General features: G+C 45.5%; 1 protein-coding gene across 1 annotated transcript in view; it reads right to left on the bottom strand.

Annotated features, from left to right (window-relative positions):
* The window catches only part of DCUN1D4 (defective in cullin neddylation 1 domain containing 4), a 96,728-nt gene that overhangs the window by 50,600 nt on the left and 22,785 nt on the right, over window positions 1–23,343 (bottom strand). The window contains exons 2-5 of the mRNA XM_073583516.1: window positions 7,939–8,009; window positions 7,621–7,660; window positions 1,313–1,427; window positions 206–297 (exon numbers count right to left, since the gene is read on the bottom strand). Of these exons, the coding sequence (XP_073439617.1) occupies window positions 206–297; window positions 1,313–1,427; window positions 7,621–7,660; window positions 7,939–8,009 (318 nt within the window). The remainder of the gene's footprint in view (window positions 1–205; window positions 298–1,312; window positions 1,428–7,620; window positions 7,661–7,938; window positions 8,010–23,343) is intronic.

Genomic DNA, 23,343 nt, shown 5'->3' with positions numbered 1-23,343 from the left:
CTTTTTTAATTCCGTGCATAAACTCTCCTACGTGTTTATGGCCTAAGAAACTTCAGCACAACCCTACCCAAAGATTATGGTGTTGAAAGAAATAAGCCGGGTCCACCAGGGGTGGTGCGGTTGGGCCACAGTACAGGAGCCTAGGAGACATCAGAAAACATTTTCCCCTTTAAATACAAGGCTATATAAAATAATGGGACCGCACCTGCATATTCATAAAACCATTCTAGGCACCTCTTGCTGGAAAACACTTCATCCTCTGCTCGTATTCTAGAAGGGTCGTATTTCTTATACATTCTAAAAAGAAGAAAAAAAAAAAAAAAAAAAAGGATTATGTTCAGTAACACCATAGCTGGGGGCTGCCTATAGTTAGCTTTCTTGCTGAACTGACCACTTAGGGTATGTGCACACGTTGCAGATTTGCATGCCGAATTATAGCGGTGTTTTTGACCAGTCAATCAGATCAAAAACAAACAAAAAGAAAAACCCACTGTACTGTACAACCACTTGGCTATATGTTCAGTCTTTTATGTCTTTTTGGCCGCTTAAGGCCTGTTTCACATTTCAGTTATTTGATGTTAGTCAAAATCCGCCAGTTTCTGAAAAAAACGGATCCGCCCCTTTTCTGGCTGATCCGCTTTCCCCCCCCCATAGACTTGCATTAGTGGCGGATGTTGACTGACGGTTGTCCGTTGGATCAGTTTTTTGACGGATCCGTGAAAATTTTAGCGGTTCCCGGGCGGACCAGACGGACCCTGCAACGTTTTTTTTTTTTCGGTTGACGGTCCGCTATTTTTTAGTGCGCATACCCGGACGGACTCTTTGCTCCAGGAAACATTTTAACCCTGAAATACCGTCCTGGAAGCGCCGAAACTCTCTCTTGTTTTCCTTTAAATTTCAGTCACTAACTTACTAAAGCGGATCCGTCAAAAAACGAATCCGGTGGCATCCGTTTGGGCCACAACGGAAATGGATCCGTTTTTTTACAACCTGGCGGATTTTGACTGACGTCAAATAACTGAAATGTGAAACAGGCCTAAGACTTTGAAAAATGCCTGGTGAGGAGAAAAAAGTGCATGTTGCTTCTCGATGGACGGACAAACGCACACGATGCCGCCACCTCAGCTCCTCTGACACCAGTCGGAGGTCCTAGGTGCAGGCGGTCCACTCCTCCACTTAAAAGCAGAGGGGGAAGAAGCAGCAACAATCCGGAATGATACGGGTCATGCAAATGACCGATTCTCAGTAACAGAACGTAGTAAACGGCAAACCAGAAATGTGCTCATCAGTGATATGGCTGGTAATCTCCTACCCGTCATGTCTACTCTTCTTAGCCAACAGGTCGTCGCCAGCAGCGGGTCTTCTCTTTTTTCGTGGGGGCATAGTCTTAGTAAAACAGTCTGAGGTGCTGCAGGAATGCAGACTCCCTGACAAGAAAAAGGAAATTAGAAGAAATCCTCTCTCTAAACACATAACACGGGCATACATTCAGGCTATAAAGTAACATGTTGATCCAGAAGAAGGCAAAACCCTATCAGGCAGATACGAATAGCTCCATAATAGAGGGTAACAAATCCTTTGACTCCATATACAACAATCAGACTAGTTCCTTGGATCAATGTCTCCTCACAGAATCTAGTACCCCAAATCTGTCATATTATATTTTTCAAGAAAGGCATCCAGGCCTCCTTGTACTTGTAGTGAATCAACCGTGGCAGAGAGTTCAATAATCTCACTGCTCTTACAGTAAAGAATCGCAGTCTGTGATAATTACACATTTTCCCTCTAGACAGAGGATGACCCTTGATCGCATCGCAGGCCTAGATCTAAAAAGATCTCTGCACTGCCCCGTCATATATTTGGACATTGAAATAAGCATTCATTTTTCAAAAGTGAATAATCCCAAGTTTGATAACCTTTCTTGATATTGCAGTCCACCCATTCACTTAATAACATTGGTCGCTCTTTTCTGCACCCGCTCTAGATCAGTCATGTCCTCCTTATACATCAGAGACCAAAATTGTACGCAGTATTCTAAGTGTGGCCGCACTAGTGACTAGTATAAAGGCAAACTTTGTTTTTGTCATGAGCATCTATGCCTCTTTTAATGCATCCCATTATTTATTTTGCATTAGCAGCAGCTGCCTGGCACTGGGCACTAAAGTCAAGTTTGCTGTCCATCCCTACGCCCAAGTCTTTTTCAATGAGTTTTACAATTTAGTACAGAATACATTTTATTTCCTCTGCAGAATCTTACATTTATCTACAATAAAAGTTAATTGCAACTTCTCAGCTCAAGCCTCCAGGTTCAATAAATCCCTCTGTAATGTTATATCATCCTCCTGTGTTGTATACCTTGATTGCACAATTTAGTATCATCTGCAAATACTGAAACTCTACACTGTATGCCACTACAACAGGGACGCACAAAGGGCCAACCTTGACATTAATTAAAAAAAAAAAAAAGTCTACAATTGAGGACATTTTGACGGATCAAATATAATGATGAAACTTTTTATATGGACACAAACTCAGAGGGGTTGTCCTACGAACAAAGTACATTTCAATTACAGTAACAGATCTTAAAATAAAATTAAAATAAAAATTAGCACAATCACAAATGGGGAATACTGGAATAACATAGGTCATAAAAGAGCAGTAAAAGCATATGGCCCTACTTAAATCTATCTATCTTATCATGTCTGTCTGTAAACGAAATCCCGCTGCGCAGATTGGTCCCGGCCGCCAGGCCGCGACCAATCAGCGGCAGGCGCAGTTGGGCGCAGCGCATTTGTAAAAAATAGAATTAAAATAAAAAAAGGTTATACTCACCTTCAGACGGCCCGCGATCTCCACTCCACGCGCCCGACCTCGCGGTCCCAGTAAAGCCTTGCGCCTTAGACCGGAAATGACGTCACTCTCGCGATTAGCGGTGTTTCGCGCAAAGCATTACTGGGACCGCGAGGCCGCGCCCGTGGAGTGGAGATCGCGGGCCATCGGAAGGTGAGTATATAACTATTTTTTATTTTAACAGAGACCATGCACACCAGGAGAGGGGAGTGACAGGACCACGCACACCAGGAAAGGGGGGGTGAGAGTACCATGCATACCAGCAATGGGGGGGGGGGGGGTGACCATGCATACCAGGAAAGGGAGGTGAGGGGGACCATGCATACCAGGAAAGGGAGGTGAGGGGGACCATGCATACCAGGAAAGGGAGGTGAGGGGGACCATGCATACCAGGAAAGGGAGGTGAGGGGGACCATGCATACCAGGAAAGGGAGGTGAGGGGGACCATGCTTACCAGGAAAGGGAGGTGAGGGGGACCATGCTTACCAGGAAAGGGAGGTGAGGGGGACCATGCATACCAGGAAAGGGAGGTGAGGGGGACCATGCATACCAGGAAAGGGAGGTGAGGGGGACCATGCTTACCAGGATTGGAGGGTGAGCGAACCATGCCTATCAAGATTGGGGGGTGAGGGAACCATGCATATCAGGATTGGGGGGTGAAGGGACCATGCATACCAGAATAGGGGGGGAGGGGTACGATGCTTACCAGGAAAGGGGGGTGAGGGGATCATGCATACCAGGATTGGGGGGTGAGCGGACCATGCATACCAGGACTGGGGGGGTGAGAGGACCATGCATATCAGGATCGGGGGGGGGGGGGTGCATTATTATTAAAACTTCATAAATAAACTACATACATATTCTAGAATACCCGATGCGATAGAATCGGGCCACCATCTAGTATGTAATAACAAAGGATAAACATTCTTGAATACAGATAAAGTATGATGCCAACAGAAGTGCCCCCAAATACAATACGATACCCCACAGTGAATTCCTTCAAATGTACGGCCTTACTGTACCCCCCCCCCCCCCCTAAGCAAAGTGTGCTGAACCATCACGGTAAAATGGGCCCCACATAGCCCTTTACACCACAGTATAACGGACCCACATAGCCCTTTACACCACAATATAATGGGTCACACATAGACCCCAGAGTCATCGCGGGCCAAATATAGTCACCGTGAGGGCCAGAGTGTGACATATGTGCTCTACAAGGTCACTAATAAATGTTACAGAGAGTGTCCAATGCTGACTCCTGTGGTACCCCACTGTTAACAGTTTCCATTAATAAACTCTTTGCTCCCCATCACTGAGACAGTTGGTAGCCCAGTTACACATTTTCCCATGTATTTCTCTCTACCTCTATCCCTCCCCACAATGTCATTACTTAAGCCCAGGTCACCATCTACACTATCTTCCCCTCCTGTACAGCAATTTCCCTCTCCCCAGTCTCTAGTTTAGACACTCCTCCAAACTTCTAGCCAGCCCAGCAGCACCCGCTGCCTTGATATGCAGCCCATTCTTAGCGTAGAGCCTGTGGTCAACAGAGAAGCCCGGCCCAGTTCGCCAGGAACCCAAACTCCTCCTTTCAACACCAATTCCTGAGCCACGTTGAGGAGAACGTTACATTTCAACTGCTGACAAAGAAGCCACAAACCCTATATGACCCTTATAAAGGCCAAGATATGCAGTGGTACACCATAACATTTGGATCAGTTTTGTAAGGTTTCTTTTGCTCTATGACTACAAAGGTAGAGATATTTCCATCTCCTTAAGTGATGGTGTTTCTCTAGGACAATTTCCCAAACTCCAGTCCTCACGGCCCCCAACAGATCTTGTTTTCAGGAAATCCTTCGTATTGAACAGCTTCTGATAGCTTGATAATTCCACCACCTGCACAATACTGAGGCAATCCTGAAAACCTGATCTGTTGTGGGCCCGTGAGGACTGGAGTTTGGGAAACCCTGTGCTAGGATATGCCATCACTAAACGATCAGTTCAAGTCTCATCTTTTGAACCTCAAATTTTTTTTTTATCTTCAAAGGGGCATTCGCAGCTACCAGCTATGGCAAAGCTCCTTCCAAATGAATCAGTTTTCTGCCATTCCCTTCTCAGCCGTGTGGCCAGGGGCTCTAACGCTGCATCCCCTTTGCTCTAACGATCAGACCCAGACCAATTAAGTGATGAAAATTCTAGAAACTGGTCATCACTTACTGAGATAGGAATGCCCCTTTCATACCATATCACAAGCCATTACATGAATGAACACAGCCTAGCATTATGCAGGTTTTTTATTCATCTCAATGTGGTAGAATTAGTGAAGCACTCCCATTAACTTGTTTTTTTTCCCAAACATGTGCATATCAGTACTGTCCATGTGTTATGTTAATATAGTCCAACTACCACCTTCTCCTGGATCCAGCACTGCTCAGGTCCTCTTCTGTCTTACATTACCGTTCAGACTGTGTGGGAACCGGACATCTCCCTTACCATTTAAGACTATGGAGCCTGGTTCTGACTCTCCAAAGACTTACATTGTAAAAGCTACTTCTGGGTCTCAGAGAGAGAGTGCAGCGTGATCCGGAGTCTCAGTGAGTAGAGGAGCAGAACGGCGCTGGAAACTGGAAAAAGTGGCAGTAGGCGGGGAAATTAAGACACTTACCCTACAATATACAGTACAGACCAAAAGTTTGGACACACCTTCTCATTCAAAGAGTTTTCTTTATTTTCATGACTATGAAAATTGTAGATTCACTCTGAAGGCATCAAAAACTATGAATTAACACATATGGAATTATATAATTAACAAAAAAGTGTGAAACAACTGAAAATATGTCTTATATTCTAGGTTCTTCAAAGGAGCCACCTTTTGTTTTGATTACTGCTTTGCACACTCTTGATGAGCTTCAAGAGGTAGTCAAAGGAAATGATTTTCACTTCACAGGTGTGCCCTGTCAGATTTAATAAGTATATGCAAATAAAGTCCGTGGAGCCTCATTTAAGAGTCTCAAACATGGTACTAGCCAGATCATCCTCCAGGGAAGGACCCAGCCAAGGGGTGCCTCCTTTCAGAAACCACCATATTAAGTGGCCCTTTAAGTCAATATCCAGCTCTTTACGAGTTTACAGATATGACAAGGGAAATACCAAGGCCAGGTATCCATCCACAGACAGCTGTTTCGTGGTGTTGCCCCTCATCAGTGTGGAGTAGGATTCTGGCTAGGTGGGAGCAATGCCTAGTAGACCAACATCACGAAACAATGACTGACCTCAGGGAGACCAGTCAAAGAAAATACTGCGGCAGCCGGCAAAGGCGCTCAACCACAGTGAAATCCTAGGTTTAATAAGTGGGATTTCTAGCCTTATAGATGGGGTTGGGAACATCAGTGGTGTTGTGCAGAAGTCTGGTGGATACACAGCTGATAGTCCTACTGAACAGACTGTTAGAATTTGTATTATGGCAAGAAAAAAGCAGCCAAGTAAAGAAAAACGAGTGGCCATCATTACTTTAAGAAATGAAGGTCAGTTAGTCTGAAAAATTGGGAAAACTTTGAAAGTGTCCCCAAGTGCAGTGGCAAAAACCATCAAGCGCTACAAAGAAACTGGCTCACATGAGGACCGCCCCAGGAAAGGAAGACCAAGAGTCACCCCTGCTGCGGAGGATAAGTTCATCCGAGTCACCAGCCTCAGAAATCGCAGGTTAACAGCAGCTCAGATTAGAGACCAGGTCAATGCCACACAGTTCTAGCAGCAGACACATCTCTACAACAACTGTTAAGAGGAGACTTTGTGCAGCAGGCCTTCATGGTAAAATAGCTGATAGGAAATCACTGCTAAGGACAGGCAACAAGCAAAAAAGACTTGTATGAGCTAAAGAACACAAGGAATGGACATTAGACCAGTGGAAATCTGTGCTTTGGTCTGATGAGTCCAAATTTGAGATCTTTGGTTCCAACCACCGTGTCTTTGTGCGACGCAGAAAAGGTGAATGGATGGACTCTACATGCCTGATTCCCACAGTGAAGCATGGAGGAGAAGGTGTGATGGTGTGGTGGTGCTTTGCTGGTGAAACTGTTGGGGATTTATTCAAAATTGAAGGCATACTGAACCAGCATGGCTACCACAGCATCTTGCAGCGGCATGTTATTCCATCCGGTTTGCGTTTAGTTGGACCATCATTTATTTTTCAACAGGACAATGACCCCAAACACACCTCCAGGCTGTGTAAAGGCTATTTGACCAAGAAGGAGAGTGATGGGGTGCTACGCCAGATGACCTGGACTCCACAGTCACCAGACCTGAACCCAATCGAGATGGTTTGTGGTGAGCTGGACTGCAGAGTGAAGGCAAAAGAGCCAACAAGTGCTAAGCATCTCTGGGAACTCCTTCAAAACTGTTGGAAGATGATTTCCATTGACTATCTCTTGAAGCTCATCAAGAGAATGCCAAGAGTGTGCAAAGCAGTAATCAAAGCAAAAGGTGGCTCCTTTGAAGAACCTAGAATATAAGACATATTTTCAGCTGTTTCACACTTTTTTGTTAATTATATAATTCCACATGTATTAATTCATAGTTTTGATGCCTTCAGAGTGAATCTACAATTTTCATAGTCATGAAAATAAAGAAAACTCTTTGAATGAGAAGGTGTCCAAACTTTTGGTCTGTACTGTATATACATAAACACAAGTCTGTGGGGGAAAAAAAGAAAGAAAGAAAAGTTCTCGTGAGTGCTTCTTGCTTAAAAAAATAAAAAAGTTGAAGGTCTACCTGTCTGGTGATCGTCTTGACCCACGTCTTCTGTCAAATTCTGGAAATGGTACATAAAATAGTCAGCCATTGACATGTCATACAATGAAGGATCAGTATTGCAGATGGGGCAGGGGGATTTTATAGGGGCTGCGCTACAAAATTCAATATAGTTTTATCGAACAGCAGATCAAATGGATAAGAAACATGTAGTCAACATATGTAACAGGTGTAATGCCGAGGCATCCATGCACAGGATACATGGATGGATTCTCCGTCAACATAGACAACAAACTGCGACTATTCCAGAATCCCTTCGTGCCACTGTCTTGTCATTACCAGCCGGTTGAGTGTGTGGTATATCTTGTGAATATTTGCCAGTGTTGATAGATGAGAGTTCAGTTGAAAATCTGCAATGAAATGAGAAAAAACAGTTTTACACTCTAGATATTAGATACAGCCCATGTACACACCATAAAGATATACCGTGCATAGGATGTCCGAGAATCCCTACTAATGGAATGGTGTCATTAAGGGTACGTGCACACGCTGCGGATTGGTCTACGGATTTTTCCACGCGGATTTTGAAAAATCCGTAGGTCAGAAGACCTGCGGTTTATCTGTGGATTAGCCTGCGGGTTTGCCCTGCGGTTTATCACCTCTACAATGGAGATGGCAAACCGCAGCGGAATCTGCAGAAAAGAATTGACATGTCAATTCTTTCTGCGGATTGGAAACCGCAGCAAAAACTGCACGGAAAAGTCCGCACTACGGTTTCCATAGGTTAAAATGGTACTGTACAACGCAGCAGATTCTGCTGCGGATCTGCAGCAGGATCCGCAGCGTGTGCACACACCCTTATGGGAACTGTAGCTGTATTACCGCGTACTGATCACCCCCTAGTGGCAGATTGGAGCTGGGTAGAATGTGTCTCTTCAGCGAGCCAATACCACTGGCGCTCCAGGTTATGGAGGAATGGGCACCCTGTTGGAAATATTGTTTATGGGAAGCAATAATCATGCCACGATTTATTAAGTCTGAGCATTCTGCTGGCATCCTCATTTGTGGGGGACACGCAACCTCTGCTATCACTAGTATTCATGGGGACACACACTACCAACATGCTTGTTAATGATGGCGATGAGAGGCTGAAGGGCAACACTGCTGCTTCTGTGTTTGCAGGTAAAGATTAGAAACATGGCCACAGACAGCATGGCTTCAATCATTGATGCATAGGAAGGGAGACTTGCAGCTGCCACATCTCAGTCCATGTAATCACATCAGTTAAGCCATATAGTCAAAGCGGGTGGGTGCACATCCAAACTAGCAAGCATAGTAACCATTGGAAAATAGAAAAGGTGACGGCACACCAAAAAATAAAAAAACTTTTATTGCGCCAAATCAAGACATTATTAAAACCACAGAGCCTGATGTGTTTCGGGTGTGTCTATTACATCCTTAGGCATAGGACTAAAGGTGCAATAGACGCACCCGAAACACGTCAGGCTCTGTGGTTTTAATAATGTCTTGATTTGGCGCAATAAAAGTTTTTTTTATTTTTTGGTGTGCCGTCACCTTTTCTATTTTCCTATGGCTTCAATAATTTACTTTACCTTTGTAATCTGGCCTTTAAACAAAGGTGAGGTAAGCTACAGACTGATTTCTTACTCTCAATTCAGGGGTAAAATCTGTATTCAGTGAAGGCAGATTTTCCAATTACTGAGATAGAAGAAGACCGTCGGTGTTTTTTTTTATTCCAGTTTCTACTTAGAAGCCCATAGAGAATAAAATGCAGCAAGAAGCAGTTCAGCAGCATCTTTAGCCGCACTGTGGGCAGTAGCTTTCATGAAATCACATCTACTTTGCTGGGACAATTAAACAACTTTTCTGCATAATAAAAAAAAAAAAAATTCAGTTTGGAATTAAATAAAAAAAAACAAAAAAAAACAACAGTATTTAGACTTCATAGCTTACGGCTATGTTCACATCTAGTGTAAATACTGCCGTTTTCATCCACATATTTTCTGCAGGAGCCCACACATTAATATGCATTTTTGTTATCTATTCTCCCCTTTATTTGATGCATTTTTAATTCAGATTTAGGCTATGTGCCCACGTAGCATTTTAAACCGGACACTCAAAACCGGACTCCTTCCCAGAAAATGCGCGTTTTTTCCACGCGATTTTACCACGATTATGTTGGCGTTTTTGCCGCAATTTTCGCGTGCGAAATTCAAGCACTTTCCAAGCGATTTGAAGCATCGCTTGGAAAGTGATTGACAGGTTGGTCACACTCGTCAAACATAGTGTTTGACAAGTGTGACCAGCTTTTTACTATTGAGGCCACCTATGCGGCATCAATAGTAAAAGACAGAATGTTAAAAATGATAAAAAAATAAAAAAATCGGGGTATATTTACCTTCCGACGTCCCAAGCAGCCTCAGCGACGCTCCCGTTCCCAGCGATGCCTTGCGAGACCTGTGAGGACGTTGGTCTCGCATTGCTATAGTGATCTCACGACACCGCTAGAGTAACGCGAGACTACGTCATCACAGGTCCTTGCCGCAAGGCATTACTGGGAACGCTGAGCATGACGCCGGAAGGTAAATATACCTTGATTTTTTTTTTTGTTTTTTACAGGGCTATGGTACCCAGGGCCAGGACAGTCTCCTCTCCTCCACATCGTGGGTACCATCCGCACGAGACGCTTAACTTTGCGCATGGTGGGCATAGCCACATGCGGGAAGTAAGCGGTTCTCATGCATTCCTATGGGTGCGGAATCGCGGCAATTCTTTGCGATTCCGCAAAAAGAATGAGCAAGCTGCGATTTTTTCCGCGATGCAATTCCGCTGCGGAAGAAAGCGCAGCATTAGCACAGCATGTGTGGAATGCCATAGGAATGCATGGGAGGCAATCAAAAAAATTGTATCTACACCAAAATGGTATCAATAAAAAGGTCAGCTCAGCACGCAAACAAAATAATCCCTCACCCAACCCGAGATCACGACAAATGGAGACGCTACAGGTCTCGGAAAATGGTGCCATTTGGGGTTTTTTTTTTCACCACTTAAATAAAAAAGAACCTAAAAAAAAAAAAAAACAACACCTCACACAACTGTGGAATTGCACTTTTTTTTTTGCAATTTCATTGCACTGGGAATTTTTTTTTCCAGATTTCCAGTAGTACACAATATGTTAAAACCAATGATGTAATTCAAAAGTACTTGTCCCGCAAAAATCAAGACCTCACATGGCCATAATGACCGAAAAAAAAAGTTACGGCTCTGGGAAGAAGGGGAGCAAAAAACAAAACGTAAAAATGTAAAATGGCCAGGGGGTAAAGGGGTTAAAGCTGTTTATGCATTTTTAAATACAGAAAAGCTTTGTTTCTGCACTTAAAAACACAACTGCACTCTACCAAGAAAAATCGCACCCAAAAAACGCACAGTTCACTGTATCATCAGCTGCACCCTGGGCATAGAATCATAGAATCTTAGAGTTGGAAGGGACCTCCTGGGCCATCTGGTCCAACCCCCTGCTCAAAGCAGGATTCGCTAAATCATCCCAGTCAGATGTCTGTCCAGCCTCTGTTTGAAGACTTCCATTGAAGGAGAACTCACCACTTCTCGTGGCAGCCTGTTCCACTCATTGATCACTCTGTCAAAAAGTTTTTTCTAATATCTAATCTGTGTCTCCTCCCATTCAGTTTCATCCCATTGCTTCTAGTCTTTCCTTGTGCAAATGAGAATAAAGTTGATCCTTCTACAATGTGACAGCCCTTTAGATATTTGTAGACAGCTATTAAGTCTCCTCTCAGTCTTCTCTTTTGCAAACTAAACATTCCCAAATCCTGCAACCTTTCCTCATAAGACAGGGTTTGCAGACCGGTCACCATTCTGGTCGCTCTTTTCTGAACTTGCTCCAGTTTGTTGATGTCTTTTTTAAAATGTGGTGCCCAAAACTGGACACAATATTCCAGATGAGGTCTGACCAAAGAGGAGTAGAGGGAAATAATGACTTCACGTGATCTAGACTGTATGCTTCTGTTAATACATCCTAGAATTGCATTTGCCTTTTTTGCTGCTGCATCACACTGTTGACTCATATTCAGTCTGTGATCTATTAGTATACCCAAGTCTTTTTCACATGTGCTGTCACTTAGCCCTATTCCTCCCATTCTATATATGCTTTTTCCATTTTTATTGCCCAGATGTAGTACTTTGCATTTCTCCCTGTTAAAAACCATTCTGTTAGTTACTGCCCACTTCTCCAGTTTATTTAAATCTTTTTGAATCCTCTCTCTCTCTTCTCTAGTATTAGCTATCCCTCCTAGCTTTGTGTCATCAGCAAATTTAATCAGTTTACCCTCAATTCCTTCATCTAAATCGTTGATAAAGATGTTGAACAATACAGGGCCCAGGACAGAGCCCTGTGGTACCCCACTTGAGACATTCTTCCAACTGGATGTGCAGCCATTTACGACCACTCTTTGGGTCCGATCACTAAGCCAGTTATGAATCCACCTAACAGTTGCCTTGTCCATTCCATACTTAATCATTTTTTCAATAAGGATTGTATGAGAGACTTTGTCAAATGCTTTGCTGAAGTCAAGATATACTATATCTACAGCATTTCCTTGATCCACCCAATCAGTGATACCGTCATAGAAGGAAATTAAGTTAGTCTGACATGACTTATTAGTTACAAACCCATGCTGACTCTGTTCAATCACTTCATTCTTATCCAGGTATTGACATACATGTTGTTTAATAATTTGTTCAAAGATCTTTCCTGGTATAGAAGTCAGACTCACCGGCCTATAGTTTCCTGGGTCCACCTTCTTCCCCTTTTTGAAGATAGGAACAACATTTGCTCTTCTCCAGTCTTCTGGCACTTCTCCTGTTCTCCAAGAATTTTCAAAGATTATAGAGAGGGGTTCAAAAATTTCTTCTGCTATCTCCTTCAGTACTCTGGGGTGTAATTCATCTGGACCTGGAGACTTGAATTCATTTAGGCTAGCTAAGTGTTTCCTCACTATCTTTCTGTTTATAGATATCCTGGATTCTTCTATTCCCTTAATAGGACAGTGAATAACAGTTGATGTTACATTTCCTTTCTGAGAGAAAACAGATGCAAAATAGGAATTTAAAAGTTCAGCCTTCTCAACATCCTGTCTTACCATTTCATCATTTTCATCCTGTAAAAATCCTATAGCATCTTTGACTTTTCTTTTACTTTTGACATATCCCCAAAATCCTTTATTATTGCTTTTGACATCTCTTGCAAGCCTCAATTCATTTTCAGCTTTAGCTAATCTGACTTGTGCCCTGCAGGTTCTGCAGACAGCATTATATTCTTCTTTAGATATGCCTCCCTCTTTCCATTTTATAAACATTTTTTTCTTCCTTTTTAGCATGTGCTTAAGTTCTGTGTTCATCCATCCTGGTTTCCTTAACTGCTTCCTATTCTTACCTCTTTTCGGAATTGTTAACAACTGTGCTTTGAGAATTTCATTTTTCAAGATTTCCCATCCTTCCTGGACATTTTTGTCTTTAAGGATATCCAGCCATTGGATTCCTCCAATTCTCTTTCTGAATCCCTTAAAATCTGCCTTTCTGAAATCTAACCTTGACGTCTGAGTCTTCACAGGTCTTCCGCCTCTAGTTATCCAAAATTCTAAAATAGCATGGTCGCTACCTCCTAGGGTCCCAGCCACTTTTACCTCCTCAACCATTTCCTCCCTGTTTATAAGGATTAGATCCAAGGTAGCAGTTCCCCTTGTTTTCTCCCTTACCTTTTGGAAGATAAAGTTGTCAGCAAGAGAGGATAAGAATTTCCTTGATCTGTTAGTTTTGCCTGAGAGAGATTCCATGAATTATCACATTGCTTTGCATGGGACAATTAAAGGTAAGCAAAAATATTACTGTTGAAAAAGAAAAAAAAACAAAAAAAAAAAAACAGGGAAAACAGTATTTACACTACATGGGAACATGGCAGGAGCTATTTAGATTCTTGTAAATTAGTAAGTTTCTCCCGTTTTTAAAGCTAAATGCACCAAAAACATGGATTTTTGTGATAACTCACCGTAAAATCCTTTTCTCCGAGACGCTCATTGGGGGACACAGATACTGTGGTGTATGCTTCTGCCGCTAGGAGGCTGACACTAAGTGAAAAAAAAAGAGGTTAGCTCCTCCTCCGCAGTATACACCCTCGCCCCTATTGCGGGTGGAAATCAGTTTGGTACCAAAGCAGTAGGAGGACAATAAAATTAACCTCAATACAGGTACAACATGTCCAAAGGAACACACCACCCTTATATCAAATAAGTAAACACATTAATTTAACCGAAACAAGAGCCAACTGGCTAATAGGGTGGGTGCTGTGTCCCCCAATGAGCGTCTCGGAGAAAAGGATTTTACGGTGAGTTTTCACAAAAATCCATGTTTCTCCTTCGCCTCATTGGGGGACACAGAGACTGTGGGACGTCCTAAAGAAGTCCGTGGGTGGGAGTTAATTCACCGATCCAAGCTACATGCACCTCTTGTTTAAAAGGTGCGCCACCGCTGCTTGGAGAATCATTCTACCCAGGCTCGCATCTGCTGAGGCCTGAGTATGGATATTGTAATGTTTGGCAAATGTGTGCAGGCTGGACCAGGTTGCTGCCTTGCAAACCTGTTCCGTCGAAGCCTGATGCCGAAGCGCCCAAGAGGCGCCCACTGCCCGAGTAGAGTAAGCACTGATTCCTGCTGGAATCGGCGTGCCTCTAATGCGGTAGGACTCCTGAATAGTCAAACGAATCCATCTGGCTATGGTCGATTTTGAGGCAGCGAGTCTCTTCCTGCACCCTTCGGGGAGCACGAACAGCATGTCCGTCTGACGAAAGGGTGACGTCCTCAACACGTACCTCCGGAGGGCTCTTATCAGGTCCAACGTGTGAAGAGCCTTCTCCACACGATGCTGGGCAGAATGAAGGCAAGACAACATCTTCATTAATGTGAAAAGAGGATACGACCTTTGGTAGAAAAGGAGGGGCTGGTCTGAGTACCACCTTATCCTTATGAAAAGTGAGGAACGGAGCTCGGCAGGATAGGGCTGCCAGCTCTGAAACCCGCCTGATAGAAGTGATGGCCACTAGGACCACCACTTTCCAGGAAAGGTACCTCAAAGAGACATCCTGAAATGGCTCAAAAGGAGCTTCCTGCAGAACAATTAGGACCAGGTTAAGGTCCCAGGCGCCTTATAGGGAGGTACCAAGTGGGAGACACCCTGAATGAAAAGTCTTCACCTGCAAATTGGTAGCAATTCTGTGCTCGAACAGGACGGATAAGGCTGGTATTTGTCTCCTGAGGGAACTTGGGGCCAAGCCCGAATCTAGCCCCGACTGGAGGAAAGCCAAGATGTTGGGGATCGAGAATCTCAGCGGGGAAACACCGTGGCCTCGACACCAAGCGAAGAACGCCTTCCAGGTGTGGTGGTAAATTTGTGCTGAAGCAGGCATCCTGGCGCTAATCATTGTAGCAACCGCCTTGCTCCCGAACCCTGCCTGGGTTAGAATCCAAGATTCAACGGCCATGCTGTCAAACACAGGGCCCCTGAGTTCAGTTGGCCCTTGAGAGAGTAGATCCGGGCGCTCTGGTAGGCGCCAAGGGACGTCGGCAAGCAGCAGCATTAGATCTGCGTACCACGCTTGATGGGGCCAATCTGGGGCCAGCAGAATTGCCTGGACCCCTTCCGTTTTGATCTTCTTGACGACTCTCGGAAGTAGTGGTAGCGGGGGAAAATAGATATGGGAGGCGAAACTGGCTCCATGGTAGAACCAACGCATCCACCGCGATGCCTTCGGGTCCCTGGCCCGAGCGACATATGTGGGCACCTTGGCATTCACTCTGGAAGCCATCAAGTCCACATCCGGAGTTCCCCACCATTGACAAATCTGCTGAAAGACTTCGGGATGTAGAGACCACTCTCCAGACGCAAGATCCTCCCAGCTGAGAAAGTCTGCCACACAGTTTTCTACGCCCGGGATGTGAACTGCCGAAATCACCGAGTGGTTTGCTTCGGCCCACTGAAGAACGTGCCCCACCTTGCACATGGTTGCTCTGCTGCGAGTGCCCCCTCGGTGTTTTATGTAAGCCACCGCCGTGGCATTGTCCGATTGAATTCGGACAGGGTGGCCTGCTAGAAAGTGATGAAACTTCTGCAGTGCCAGCCGGATTGCTCGTATCTCCAATAAATTGATCGGGAGGCGTGCCTCCTGTGGCGACCACCGTCCCTAAGTCATGTGGTGGCGAAACGCCGCTCCCCAGCCAATGGTCTGGGGGAAAGGGTTTCCCCTGGGTCAGAGAGGAACTGGTTATCCACCATCCGAGCGACTGCCTGACTTGAGAGGACAGACGACACCGCCGATCGAGCGTGAAAGGGCTCTTGTCCCAGGCTGACAAGAGGGCGTGCTGCAGGGGGCGAAGATGGAACTGGGCGAATGGTATTGCCTCCATCGCTGCCACCATTTTCCCTAGAATCCTCATCCCAGATCGGATGGTCATAGGGACTGGTTGGCGAAGTGTCCGGACTCCCTGTCGGAGAGCTAGCACCTTTTCCTGAGGGAGAATCACCAATCCTCGGCAAGTGTCGAAGATCATTTCTAAGAAGGAGATCTTCTGAGCTGGCACAAGGGATGACTTCTTCGCATTGACCAACCACCCTGAGCGGGCAAGAGTATCCAACGTGATGCTGACATTTTCCTCGCATGCCCGTATTGACGGGCCCTTGACCAAGAGGTCGTCCAGATAAGGCAAAACGACTGCCTCGAAAACGCAGTATAGCCATAACAACTGCCATAACCTTTGTGAACACTCTGGGAGCCGTGGCTAGCCCAAAGGGTAGCGCTATGAAATGAAAATGACCATTTATGGCGAAGCGTAGGAACCTCTGATGAGGAGGAAAAATGGGAACATGCAGATATGCATCTTGGATGTCTATTGAGGCCAAGTATTCTCCCTGCTCCATGGCCGATATGACTGAACGGAGAGACTCCATCTGGAAATGTCTGATCCTGATGAATCTGTTCCGCAGCTTCAGGTCCAACACAGGCCTGACAGACCCGTCCTTTTTGGGAACTGCAAAAAGGTTGGAATAGAACCCCTCAGCCCTTTCGTGTTCTGGTACTGGAATAATGACTCCGTTGTGCTGGAGCGATTTGATGGCTCCCAATAGAGCCCTTGCCTGGGTATCTACCCTGGGAAGCTGGGAAAGAAAAAACGTTTTGGGGGGTCTCTGATAGATTCCATTTTGTAACCTGAGGACACCAATTCTTTTACCCATGCGTCGTGGGCGACGTTGGCCCAGACGTGGTGAAAACAGAGTAGGCGGCCGCCCACCTTGCTGGTGTCGTCTGGTAAAGACCTCGAGCCATTTGGCCGATGATCTTTGGGATCTGAATCTCCTCGATCTGGCCTGTTGAGCAAGCATTCTCCCAAATGGGTTGGCTCTATATAAGACCTGCCACTCCCTATCCTGTTTGGGGTGGCCTGAGGCGGCGGAATTGGCCGCTGTATCATAGAATCATAGAATCGTAGAGTTGGAAGGGACCTCCTGGGACATCTGGTCCAACCCCCTGCTCAAAGCAGGATTCGCTAAATCATCCCAGTCAGATGTCTGTCCAGCCTCTGTTTGAAGACTTCCATTGAAGGAGAACTCACCACTTCTCGTGGCAGCCTGTTCCACTCATTGATCACTCTAACTGTCAAAAAGTTTTTTCTAATATCTAATCTGTGTCTCCTCCCATTCAGTTTCATCCCATTGCTTCTAGTCTTTCCTTGTGCAAATGAGAATAAAGATGATCCTTCTACAATGTGACAGCCCTTTAGATATTTGTAGACAGCAATTAAGTCTCCTCTCAGTCTTCTCTTTTGCAAACTAAACATTCCCAAATCCTGCAACCTTTCCTCATAAGACAGGGTTTGCAGACCGGTCACCATTCTGGTCGCTCTTTTCTGAACTTGCTCCAGTTTGTTGATGTCTTTTTTAAAATGTGGTGCCCAAAACTGGACACAATATTCCAGATGAGGTCTGACCAAAGAGGAGTAGAGGGAAATAATGACTTCACGTGATCTAGACTGTATGCTTCTGTTAATACATCCTAGAACTGCATTTGCCTTTTTTGCTGCTGCATCACACTGTTGACTCATATTCAGTCTGTGATCTATTAGTATACCCAAGTCTTTTTCACATGTGCTGTCACTTAGCCCTATTCCTCCCATTCTATATATGCTTTTTTCATTTTTATTGCCCAGATGTAGTACTTTGCATTTCTCCCTGTTAAAAACCATTCTGTTAGTTACTGCCCACTTCTCCAGTTTATTTAAATCTTTTTGAATCCTCTCTCTCTCTTCTCTAGTATTAGCTATCCCTCCTAGCTTTGTGTCATCAGCAAATTTAATCAGTTTACCCTCAATTCCTTCATCTAAATCGTTGATAAAGATGTTGAACAATACAGGGCCCAGGACAGAGCCCTGTGGTACCCCACTTGAGACATTCTTCCAACTGGATGTGAAGCCATTTACGACCACTCTTTGGGTCCGATCACTAAGCCAGCTATGAATCCACCTAACAGTTGCCTTGTCCATTCCATACTTAGTCATTTTTTCAATAAGGATTGTATGAGAGACTTTGTCAAATGCTTTGCTGAAGTCAAGATATACTATATCTACAGCATTTCCTTGATCCACCCAATCAGTGATACCGTCATAGAAGGAAATTAAGTTAGTCTGACATGACTTATTAGTTACAAACCCATGCTGACTCTGTTTAATCACTTCATTCTTATCCAGGTATTGACTTACATGTTGTTTAATAATTTGTTCAAAGATCTTTCCTGGTATAGAAGTCAGACTCACCGGCCTATAGTTGCCTGGGTCCACCTTCTTCCCCTTTTTGAAGATAGGAACAACATTTGCTCTTCTCCAGTCTTCTGGCACTTCTCCTGTTCTCCAAGAATTTTCAAAGATTATGGAGAGTGGTTCAGAAATTTCTTCTGCTATCTCCTTCAGTACTCTGGGGTGTAATTCATCTGGACCTGGAGACTTGAATTCATTTAGGTTAGCTAAGTGTTTCCTCACTATCTTTCTGTTTATAGATATCCTGGATTCTTCTATTCCCTTAATAGGACAGTGAATAACAGTTGGTGTTACATTTCCTTTCTGAGAGAAAACAGATGCAAAATAGTCCATCCGGGGTTGCGAAAGGCCCAAAAACGTGCCTGAATCTGGTGACGAAAAAGCGGTTTAACCTTTTGTTGAGGGAGAAACCCACTCTTTCCTCCTGTGGAGTCTGAGATAAGTTGATCCAACCTTTCCCCAAATAGGTGGCCGCACTGATAAGGCAGGGAAGTCAAGGACTTCTTGGAAGTAGAATCGGCTCACCATGTCCTCAACCACAGGGCTCTTCTGATAGAGATTGATTAGCGGCAGCAAGGGCCGAACAATTGGCCGCATCCAAAGATGCATTAATTATATAGTCTCCGGCCATCGCCATCTGACCTGCGACCTCCGAAATCTCTGCAGGTAGATCCTGCTCCTGCGCGACCTTAACGTTTCTGACCATGATATCATAGCCTTAGCTACCCAAGTTGCTGCGAACGAGGGAGCGAGTGCAGACCCTGATGCCTCATATACTGAACGAGTTAGGCTCTCAATCAGGTGGTCTGTGAGATCCTTAATCGAGGAAACAGTAGGGACATATAACAGGGTCTTAATGGCCAGGCGTGAAACCAGAGGATCCACTATCGGGGATTCCATCCATATTTTACGGCGGTCCGGAGCAAACGAATATCTCGTTTCGAAAGGGCCTTTTGACCCGAGAAACGCCAGTCTGGATGTTCTCTGTGCCGCTGCACTATGTCCTCAAACTCAGGGTGAGAGGAAAAGATTCTGTGCGGCCGCTTCACTCGCTTAAATGCCACCTTATGCCCCGTAGCCGCTGTGGGATAATCCTCAATCCCCAGGGTCTGATTGACGGCTTCTATGAGGCTGTCCACTGCTTCACATGACCCTGGAGTGTCCAGGTCAAGGGGCTCATCTGAGTCGCAATCTGAAGTCTGCTCGCTATCAACCACTGGTGACAGGGAGTGAGAAGCAGAGCTTATGGATGCTAAGGCACCGGATAGACTGGGCGACACCGTGTGGATTAGTTTCCTCCGGGTCTGCCTGGAGTGAGAGCGGCCCCTGCAGGTCGGAGGCTCTAGTGAGGTGGCGGTTCCCTCTAAAGGTGGCGAGCCACTGTCCCTGCCCCTATCGGGGGCTTGAAGGGACTCTATTGCTCTCGTAAGTGACGTCATGGACTGTGACAGTGATCGGGCGCACTCCGGGGGATTTGACACATTGGTCGCAGGGGAGGGCTCCTGGGCACGTTCGGATTCGCAGGCTTTGCATAACCGCTTGCTCCGCGCCTGCGGAAACGCAGCCCGACAAGAGATACATGCAGCGTAAAAGAACGTGTGCGTCTTTGTCTTTTCGGACATGCTGTATCTGTCCGCTGCTGGGGATATGGGGAGGAGGTAGCACCTCGCTTTTCCCTGTAGCTTGGCCTCTCGGGCATCACTTACCCCAGTCCTGCGCCCCCCCACCTGGATGCTTCCTTTAAACCGGTGCACGCCAGCCTGTAAAACTGCTCTAGGGGCGGTAAGTCCGCTTTGCGGCCTAGCCGTGCTCCGAAGCCTCGATTTTTACCGGAATAGAGTGCGGCCCCGGGGGCGGAACTTCCAGCCGAAGAAGCGGCCTAAATTTTCCCCTTACCCCCTTGACCAGGGGGGGGGGGGGGCGGCGCTACTGACTGGCACGGCGTTCTTGTCTCAGGCTGCCGCCTGACGGATCAAGCCCTCCTTTGCAAGGCTAGTGGTCGCCGCACTGTGGGCTCCAGCCCGAAGTCTTCGCAGGAGCCCTCCCAGACCTTCTTCTCACCGATGCTCCTCTTCAGCCTGAACGCAGGTATGTGAGGAGGTCTTTGATTAAAAATAGGACGGTGCAGGCACCCTAGCTCCATCTAACCCCTTCAGGGGGTGAGGAGAGGGACCATCCGCCACCTTGCAGCACCGCAGTCTTAGCATTGGTGGAGCAGTGGGGCCGCACGGACTAGTCTTGTGCCTCTGTACAGCCCATGGTTTCAATACCTAACGATAGTCAGTGCTAAGGGTACCATTACACTTAGCGATGCACCAGCGATCCCGACAACGATATGGATCGCTGGTGCATCGCTAAGTGGTCGCTAGTGAGCTGCCACACAGGCAGATCTCACCAGTGACATAGCAGGGGTCGGGGGATGCTACTTACCTGTCAGACGCGGCGATCCTGACGTCCTCCCGCCCGCGTCCACGCGTCGCCACAGGAAGCCCAGCAGGTAGCACCCGACGAGAAATGGTCCAGGACGTTCTCGCGCGATCAGCGTTAATCGGCGGGGGAGCCGGTCGGAAGTATCACATGTAGCGATATTGCTAGCAATATCGCTGCTACGTCACAAAACCAGTGACGTTACAGCGATATTGCTAGCGATATCGCTATGTGTAATGGGGGCTTAAGTCCGGCATTGTGTCTCACGACGCGGGAGAGGATACGTGAAGGGACACTCGCACGTGCTCGCCCGTTGTTGGTTTGGGGAAATCGGACCTTTTCAATAGGATCCGTTGCCCCTGTCACATCTTCATGGCTAAAGACGAAAAAAGTCTGGAGAAAAAAAAAAAAAAAGACGTGTGCCTCCATGGACACTAAGCAAAAAACTGATTTCCGCCCGCAATAGGGGCGAGGGTGTATACTGTGGAGGAGGAGCTAACCTCTTTTTCACTTAGTGTCAGCCTCCTAGCGGCAGAAGCATACACCCACAGTCTGTGTCCCCCAATGAGGCGAAGGAGAAATCACGGCTGTGTAGTCAGTAAGCCAAACCTTCGACTTCTCAATTTCCCTGACTCCCGACTCAGTCTCCACTACTCAGTATGTACATAAAGTACAGCACAGATTCATCTCAACTACGACTCCACAGTACTGGTCACTACTGAGCATGTACATAAAGTGCAGCACAGATTCATCTCATCTACGACCCCACAGCACTGGTCACTACTGAGCATGTGAATAAAGTGCAGCACAGATTCATCTCAACTAAAAGCCAAGATCCTTAGATCAAGAACAGAACAGACATTTATAGGACAATTCATAACTTTCCCATTTCTGAAAACATTTACAGCACATCCTCCATTGAACTACTATACCCAATTTATTATATATTTTAGGAGTCGGAGTCAGTCCACTTTATACTGACTCAACCAAAATGGACTCAGACACTGACTTCACAGCCCTGCCAGAAATCTTGGTTTGGTTAATGGGATTGTCCACCGTTGAGACAACCTCTTCTTAAATGCCCGAGTTCTTTGATTAAAATAAAGGCAACAGCAATGTCAGTTGCTTGCGTGGCGTTATTAGATCACATGCATGAGCATTGCAGGCCTTCACTGCCTTGGCTCCCAGCTTCATTCCTAGCCTTGTACTACTAGGGTACTGATTGCACTGCTACAGTTTGTCAGAGCCGTCAATCGCGAAGTAGGCAGCAGAAATAGGCTTACAATTGAGCTGAGAGCCGAGGCAGTTGCTCCTCGGAGACTACAGAACACGTCTAAACTGGATTCCTATGCGACAGAGCAGGGTTTTGGTTTAATAAAGGTCCGGATTCACTTGTGTTCTTATAACCTACACAAGTAATGGGACTGGAGAGTGGGGGGGTAAAATGAGCTGACACATTCCCTTTGCCAATCCCTAGCTGACAATGGGGGGGGGTCAGTGAAACTGATTAAATATGCTGATGACGCAAAGCTAGGAGGGATAGCTAATACTAGAGTAAAGAGAGGTTTCAAAAAGATATCAATAAACTGGAGCAGAATGGATTTTAACAGGGAAAAATGCAAAGTACTATATCTGGGCAATAAAAATGAAAAGCATATACAGAATGGGAGGAAAAAGGCTAAGCAACAGCACCTGTGAAAAAGACTTGGGTATACTAAAAGATCACAGACTGAACATGAGTCAACAGTGTGATGCAGCAGCAAAAAAGGCAAATGCAATTCTGGGATGTATTAACAGCAGCATGCAGTCTAGATCACGTGAAGTCATTATCCCCCTCTACTCCTCATTGATCAGACCTCATCTGGAATACTGTGTCCAGTTTTGAGCACCACATTTTAAAAAAGACATCAACAAACTGGAGCAAGTTCAGAAAAGAGCGACCAGAATGGTGACCGGTCTGCAAACCAAGTCCTATGAGAAACGGTTAAAGGATTTGGGTATGTTTAGCTTGGGAAAAAGAAGACTGAGAGGAGACCTAATAGCTGTCTACAAATATCTCAAGGGCTGTCACATTGTAGAAGGATCATCTTTATTCTCATTTGCACAAGGAAAGACTAGAAGCAATGGGATGAAACTGAATGGGAGGAGACACAGATTAGATATTAGAAAAAACTTTTTGACAGTGAGGGTGATTAATGAGTGGAACAGGCTGCCACGAGAGGTGATGATTTCTCCTTCAATAGAAGTCTTCAAACAGAGGCTGGACAGACATCTGTCTGGGATGATTTAGTGAATCCTGCTTTGAGCAGGGGGTTGGACCAGATGGCCCAGGAGGTCCCTTCCAACTCTACCATTCTATGATTCTATTAAAATAGATTCATACTTTTTAAATATTAAAAGTTGAGAAGTAGTAATCTTGAA

Source organism: Dendrobates tinctorius, unplaced genomic scaffold (genome assembly GCF_039654945.1).
Source record: "Dendrobates tinctorius isolate UK_male_01 unplaced genomic scaffold, ASM3965494v1 ptg000079l, whole genome shotgun sequence".
In the NCBI taxonomy this organism is placed as follows: Eukaryota; Metazoa; Chordata; class Amphibia; order Anura; family Dendrobatidae; genus Dendrobates; species Dendrobates tinctorius.
The sequence above is the reverse complement of the archived record's forward strand: the minus strand, read 5'-3'. Positions and strand labels throughout refer to the sequence as shown.